At 59.1% G+C, this 7624-nt stretch overlaps 1 protein-coding gene across 1 annotated transcript in view; it reads left to right on the forward strand.

Annotated features, from left to right (window-relative positions):
• MBD3 (methyl-CpG binding domain protein 3) overlaps nt 1–7295 on the forward strand; it is a 21633-nt gene extending 14338 nt beyond the window's left edge. Inside the window, exons 3-5 of the mRNA XM_031934733.1 lie at nt 1360–1450; nt 2479–2656; nt 5448–7295. Of these exons, the coding sequence (XP_031790593.1) occupies nt 1360–1450; nt 2479–2656; nt 5448–5646 (468 nt within the window). The 3' untranslated portion in view covers nt 5647–7295. The remainder of the gene's footprint in view (nt 1–1359; nt 1451–2478; nt 2657–5447) is intronic.
• The last annotated feature ends 329 nt before the right edge of the window (nt 7296–7624 follow it).

Here is a 7624-nt window from a genome sequence, read left to right on the forward strand (position 1 = left end):
CTCTGTCGCCCAGGCTGGAGTGCAGTGGCCGGATCTCAGCTCACTGCAAGCTCCGCCTCCCGGGTTTCCGCCATTCTCCTGCCTCAGCCTCCGGAGTAACTGGGACTACAGGCGCCCGCCACCTCGCCCGGCTAGTTTTTTGGGGTTTTTTTAGTAAAGATGGGGTTTCACCGTGTTAGCCAGGATGGTCTCATCTCCTGACCTCATGATCCGCCCGTCTCAGCCTCCCAAAGTGCTGGGATTACAGGCTTGAGCCACCACGCCCGGCCCCAAAAATATTTTTTAAAAAATGGAAATGGTTTAATGTTTGCACGTTAGCTGCAGGTGTTTTCTAGATTCCTCATGAGGTGTAGATGCTTGTGACACTCCTTGTTGTGTGTGTTTTATTCCTTTTTTTTAGTTTTTCATTTTTGAGACAGGGTCTCTGTATGTTGCCCAGGCTGGTCTCAAGCTCCTGGCCTTAAGTGATCCTCCCACCTTGGCCTCCAAAACTGTGGGGATTACAGGTGTGAGCCGCCTCACCTGGCCGGTTGTATTATTTTTATCTTTTTTTCCCCCCAAATATTTTCAGTTTGCAGCTGGTTGGGTTTGTGGTTATGAACCCACAGATACAGGGGGCTGACTGCCCATATGTGACTGTGTAACCTACTTCTTAAAAACCTGAGATGAGAACCGTGTGTATTTTCTTTTTGGTTTTTCTTTTTTCTCTTTTTTTTTTTTTTTTTTTTTTTTTGGAGACAGAATCTCACTCTGTCACCCAGGTTGGAGTGCAGTGGCGGGATCTTAACTCACTACAACCTCTGCCTCCTGTTTTCAACCAGGTTCAAGTGATCCTTCCACCTCCGTCTCCCAAGTAGCTGGGATTTCAGGTACCTGTCACTACGCGTGGCTAATTTTTTTTTTTTTTTTTTTTTGAGACGGAGTTTTGCTGTGGTTGTCCAGGCTGGAGTGCAATGGTGCAGTCTCAGCTCACTGCAACCTCCACTTTCCAGGTTCAAGTGATTCTCCTGCCTCAGCCTGCCAAATAGCTGGGATTACAGGCACCCATCTCCACACCCGACCTTTTTTTGCATTTTTAGTAGATAAGGGGTTTCACCATGTTGACCAGGCTGGTCTCAAACTCTTGACCTCAGGTGATCTGCCCACCTTGACCTCCTAAAGTGTTGGGATTGCAGGCGCAAGCCACCCCGTGTGTATTTTTATTCTTATTTACAAACGTCCACTGGATCCCTGGCTGCAGAAAGCCCGGGCAGGGGCTGGAGACCCAAGGGCCTGGGAGGGGAGAGGCCCCATAGGGACCCACACGGGACAAGGAGGCCAGGTGGGCCGCCCTTGAGGTTCACATCTGTGTCTGGGCAGCTCTTCTGGGAGAAGAAGCTGAGCGGCCTGAACGCCTTCGACATTGCTGAGGAGCTGGTCAAGACCATGGACCTCCCCAAGGGCCTGCAGGGTGAGCGGGCGCCCTGAGGGAAGGCAGAAGGGGACGTGCCGGGTAGGGTGGAGGCGCTGCGGGTGCCCTCATCTCCTAGCAGGGTGGATGGCTGTTCCTGCTGCGGGTGCTTAGAGCAAATCTGCCTGTGGCTGGGAGGGGAGGAGACCCAGTGGGATTGGGGATGGGTAAAGGTGCTTGGGCTGGGCCCTTCATTCTTGACCTTGGAGACCCTGTGGGTGGGGCTTTGTGGCTTCCAGGTGTGGCGCGGGCCTGGGGCTGTTTTCACCTGCAGGACGTGCAGTTTTGCCATGGGGATCCTAAAAACAAACAGACATCTGACTTGCTCCTGCACCCTCCGAGCACGTCCCTACCACAGAACAAAGAATGCAGCTCTTGCGTGGTTTTGGTGGTGGTTTCTGAGACAGGGTCAGCTGGGTACAGTGGCTCACACCTATAATCCCAGCACTTTGGGGGGCTGAGGCAGGAGGATCACTTGGTCTCAGAAGTTCAAGACCAGCTTGGGCAACATAGACCCCATCTCTACTTCTCTACGGAAAAGACAGAGCAAGACCCTGTCTCAGAAAAAAGTCAGTCTTCTCATGGCCCAAGCTGAAGTACAGTGGCGCCATTACTACTCGCTGCAGCCTCCACCTCTTGGCTCAAGTGGTTCTCTCAGCTCAGCCTCCTGAGTAGCTGGGACCACAGGCATGCAGCGTGACACCTGGCTAATTTTTAATTCTTTTGTAGAGACAGGAGTCTCACTATGTTGTCCAGGCTGGTCTCAAACTCCTAAGCTCAATCAGTCCTCCCACCTCGCCCTCCCAAGATATTGGGATTACGGGCGGGAGAGGCCGCACCTGACCTAGCTTGCTTTTTTTCTGTTATGAATGTAATAACACAAGCAGGAGAGGGACTTTAGAAATGGAACCCGAGTCACGGGGAGAACGTGGCAGCTCCCATTCTTGGGGCATTTCCGTGGCCTCTCCGGGCCACAGCTGCCCCTTGGTGGCCTCTCCACTTGTGGCTGTTTGTCCATTGCCTGGCAGGGGTGGGACCTGGCTGCACGGATGAGACGCTGCTGTCAGCCATCGCCAGCGCCCTGCACACGAGCACCATGCCCATCACGGGACAGCTTTCGGCCGCCGTGGAGAAGAACCCTGGCGTGTGGCTCAACACCACGCAGCCCCTGTGCAAAGCCTTCATGGTGACCGACGAGGACATCAGGTAGCTCCTTGGCCTGGTCCCCTGCTCCTCCGCCCTGTCTCTTGGGGGCATGGGGACCCTGAGTGTCCCCGTGTGCCTGCGTGTTTCCTGTCTCCCCACGACGCTGCTGGGGTTTTGAAACAGAAATAGACGGGGCAAGGGTACCCATCGTCGGACCAGTATGAACTGTTTCACCCACGTCCTGGGTTCAGGGAGAGCCAGGCACCCCTTGAAGAAATGTTCTTGAAAAGAGTATGGTCCTTTGAGCCCGTGAGGACTGGCTGTGCTGGGTGCTGGGCTCCACGTTGGGTCCTGGAGATGGAGGGACAGGGCAGGCCAGGGCTCTCCGCCTTCAGGGAGATGGCACATGGCGCCTGCTGAGGGGCAGTTCCAGCGTGCAGAGCCTGGGAACGAACAGCAGGGAACACAGCCACTGCAGAAACAGGCAGCAGTCAGGTGAGGCTGAGCAGCCCAAGGGTGAGGGGCCCTCCTACGGGGCCTCAGGGCCGAACCCACGTCCCGTGTGCAGGGTGGCCGCAAGGCCCCCCAGTGACGGAGGCGCCTGCAGAAAACTCTGGACGTGCTGGAGAGAAGATGGGGCTTTTCACGTTCAATGCAGCACATGGCTTAGGTCAGAGGAAAGGAAGCTCTTGAGGGTTCCAGAAACAAGGAACTGAAACCTGGAGCAACCAGGGAGGCGCTGGGCCATGTGGGTTTCCTGTGGCAGCACCCAGGGGTCAAAGGCCCCTGGGCACAAGGAGAAGAGACCCTGTGCCCCCACGCAGGGTGAAGACGTGGACCTGAGACGCCACCCCCACAAGCACACAAGACTGTGGGTGCCAAGGGTTCCGTCCTGAGCGGCTGGCGGCATCTTCCTCTGGGTGTGGTGCTTTCGGGCCCCTCATTTGGGTTTGAGGTCCATTCACACTCCACATGCCCAGGGAACTCCCCGAAATTAAGACGGTGGAATCAGAAGAACTGACAACATAAGAAAAGAACAAGACTGTGAGAAACAGCAGGCAGATCGTGAAGAGCCCTGTAAAACTTGCAGAAATAAGGCTGGTCACAGTGGCTCACACCTGTCATCCCAGCATTTTGGGAGGCCGAGGCAGGAGGGTCACCTGAGGTCAGGAGTTCAAGACCAGCCTGGCCAACATGGTGAAGCCTCATCCCAAATAGAATAAAGGCCGGGCGCGGTGGCTCAAGCCTGTAATCCCAGCACTTTGGGAGGCCGAGGCGGGCAGATCGTGAGGTCAGGAGATCGAGACCATCCGGGCTAACATGGTGAAACCCCGTCTCTACTAAAAAAAAAAAAAATACAAAAAACTAGCCGGGCGAGGTGGCGGGCGCCTGTAGTCCCAGCTACTCGGGAGGCTGAGGCAGGAGAATGGCGTGAACCCGGGAGGCGGAGCTTGCAGTGAGCTGAGATCCGGCCACTGCACTCCAGCCCCGGCCACAGAGCAAGACTCCGTCTCAAAAAAAAAAAAAAAAATAGAATAAAATAATTAGCTGGGTGTGTTGGCGCATGCCTGTGGTCCCAGCTACTCAGGAGGCTGAGGCAGGAAAATCACTTGAATCCGGGAGGCGGAGGTTGCAGTGAGTGAGATCCTGCCACTGCACTTCAGCCTGGGTCACAGAGTTAAAAAAATAAAAAAAAAGAACTTATAGAAATAGAAAAAGGCATTGAAATTAGGAACTTGGTGGTGGGTTCAGCAGGAAGTGGGGTCCTGTCTGGTGGCTGCCATGGGGTAGGTGAGCCAGGGTGTTCCGGGTGGGGGGCACAGAGTGAGAGGGAGCAGCTCAGGTCTGCAGGAGCCGCTGGAGAGACCCCGGGGGCAGGGGGTGGCTGAGCCTTGGCCACAACTGGGGACAAACACAATCAGCCTCACCTGGGAGTGAAAGCAGAACAGAGACAAGGAGGGGCTCTGGGCAGCTGGAGAGGGAGGCAGGCAAAAGCGCATGCTGCGGCCCAGGAGTCGGCAGGCAGAGGAGCAGCCACCCTGGAGTGCCTGGCATCAGCTTGTAGTCCCCAAGGATGAGGCCCCCAGTCCCTGGTGGTGGGTTGAGACGTGGGTGTGGATTCTTATTCTCAGGCCCCTGAGCCATGGTAAGGGAACGCACGCTGGCGCATAGTGGGCAGTGGAAAGGTGACCCCGGGCCTGCAAGCCGGCAGGGGGTGCTGGTGCTGATGGTAGCGATTTTGGTGAGGCTTTTTTTTGGCAGAGTCTCCCTCTGTCGCCCAGGCTGGAGTGCAATGGCGCAATCCCAGCTCACTGCAACCTCCGCCTCCCGGGTTCAAGCAATTCTCTTGCCTCAGCCTCCCAAGTAGCTGGGATTACAGGCACTCGCCACCACGCCTGCCTCATTTTTGTATTTTTGCTAGAGATGGGGTTTCGTCGTGTTGGTCAGGCTGGTCTCAAACGCCTGACCTCAAGTGATCCGCCCGAAGTGCCGGGATTACAGGCGTGAGCTTCTACCCGGCCTGGTGAGGGTGTTCCTGCCCCACTCAGTGCCTGCCAAGGGACAGAAGCAAGGGTATCTGCAGCTGAGCGTGGGGAAGTCTCAGGGCCAGGTCTGGGGACTGAGGGGTTGGGTCCCTCCCTGGGTTCCAGCAGGAGTGGCAGGTGCTGGTGATGGCCAGTTGTTCTGTGCATGGATTGTGAAGGGAGGGGCGGCACGGGCTAGGGCTCGTCCTGGGGATGCCTGTGGATCTCTTGGGGCTCCCCTCCCAGCCGAGGTCCCCATGTTCATCCTGTGTCCACGTCCTGCTGGCCGCTTACCTGAGTGTAACGCAAGATCACTCTGTCCCCAGGAAGCAGGAGGAGCTGGTGCAGCAGGTGCGAAAGCGGCTGGAGGAGGCGCTGATGGCCGACATGCTGGCGCACGTGGAGGAGCTGGCCCGTGACGGTGAGGCGCCGCTGGACAAGGCCTGCACCGAGGACGATGACGAGGAAGACGAGGAGGATGAGGAGGAGGAGCCCGACCCGGACCCAGAGATGGAGCACGTCTAGGGCAGGTGCTGCGGGGCCATGGGGGCTCCCTGGAGTCGGGTCCTGGCATTGGGGACTGCCTGGTGAACACAGATGTGGTTGGGATGGCAGGTGCCATCTCCCCAGAAGACCGCAGGCGTCCCCGTCCCGTGGAGTCGCTAAAGCCAGCCCTCCCTGTCCTTTCCAGAGGTCCTGCCGAGAGCCCGTGCTGCCCGCTGGAGCCGCCTGCAGACGCGGCCCTCGGCCCCACGTGAACCAGGCTCGGCGGCTGAGCCCAGCCCTGGAGACACCCGGGAGGAAGCCCGTGCTCCTGGCTCCCTCCTCAGCCTGTCCCCACTTCCCGGGGCCTCGGGGCACACAGCTGGGGCTGCCCCCACCCGAAAGACCCTCCATGCTCGTCCTCTAAAGGGTCCGGCTTCGGGAAGTGCCGGGTGCTCCTGGGCCCCACCTGGCTCCCTATGACCTCGGGGCTTGAGGCCAGCTCCTCCCCACACCCGCTGCCCCATCTCCTTGAGACGAGAGCAGCCAGTAGGTGCCCGGCAGCTCGGCACCAAGGAGCGCTGACAGCTGGGAGGGTTTCTGGGTCTGAAGGCGTATCTTTGAAACCCACAGCACCCACTGTGCAGCGTGCGGACGGGACTCTGGTCCGCTGTCACGGGCGTGCAGGATGGCGCCACCCTCTGCCCTGCCATGTGACTGGTGGTGCCACAGACCCTCACCGTGCCTGAGTGGCACACCCAGGAGGCCACTCTCCTTCAGTAAATCTAACACAGTCGAGGCGCATCACTGGGTGGCCTTCCCTGTGTGCTGACGCCAGCCTTCGCTTCCGAAAACCAAACCCCAGCTGCTGCCAGTCTGTGCTCGGTCGCCTGGCGCTGCCAGAATGCTCCACTGCCAGCCGGCGCCCCTGCCTCGGTTTCCCTTCTGTTTAGTGGGGACACAGGCACCCAGCTTTGGGGTGGTGCTGACGCTCCCAGGGGTGCCAGGAGCCACTGGGACAGGGCGAGGCTCGCAGACGCCCCTTGAGGTGCCTGGCTCTCCAGGGAGCTTCTGGCCCAAGGCCGTCTGAAGGATCTGCTCCTTAACCCCCCAGTGCCTTGGCGAGGGCAGGTTCCAGGCCACAGACGCTTGCCCTGAGTGGACTCTGTGCCAGTTCCTGGTGCCCTCCTGGCCCTGCTGCCCAGTGAGGGCTCCTACTGGTGGGTTCATTGGCCTGGGCCCAGCGAGCCCCCGCCTGCATTGACCTTAGGCCCATAGAGAGGGCCTGTCCCGGCGCTGTCCCCGCCAGGATCTGGTCACTGCCCCCGGGGGACTGATGGGGCCTGATTGCGGGGGCTGTGGGAGCTGAGGAAGTGCCGCTCGGGAGCCGGGATCACCGCTCCACCGTCTGCCCTCCAAGGACACCCATGGGCGCGGTGGGCTGGCGGCTTCCAGCCGCTCCCTGTCAGTCAAAGCACAAATCCTCGGGACGGGCTCGAGGGCCGGGGCAGCCGAGGGAAGCTCCAGGTGGGGACCCTGTCTTCCTGGGGTTGGTGCCCTCCGGCTGGGACCCTTTGCCGGCCCAGGATCTCCGGGTGCTGCCGTGGGGTGGCCTCCCCTCTGCCTGGTGGAGGGAGCTGTGGGCGTGGGGATGTGACTGAATAAAGCCACCGTGGGTGGATGTGCTTGGAGCCTGGAGTTTGGTGCGTCCTCTAGACTTTGGTGCCCACGTTTGAGCTTCTGTCTTTGGTTGGATGATGAAAGGCTGAAGGCAGTGTGGGGACAGGGCCAGCAGGTCCCCAACCTCGTGGACATTCACGACTCCAGGACATTCAGAGTCACGCTTGGGGGTGTTCAGAGAAGACCAGGCCGGCCTGGGCATCTGTGGGCGAGGGCCGTGCTCCCTGACGTGCCGCTCGCTCGGCCCAAGGAGCGTGGGTCTTGGCCCTGCTGCTGCGGTGGGGAAGATGGGCTGGGGCTCAGACCCAGCACCGCTCCTTCCAAAGGAAGGGAAGCAGGA

This window comes from Piliocolobus tephrosceles, chromosome 21 (assembly GCF_002776525.5).
Source record: "Piliocolobus tephrosceles isolate RC106 chromosome 21, ASM277652v3, whole genome shotgun sequence".
NCBI lineage: Eukaryota > Metazoa > Chordata > Mammalia > Primates > Cercopithecidae > Piliocolobus > Piliocolobus tephrosceles.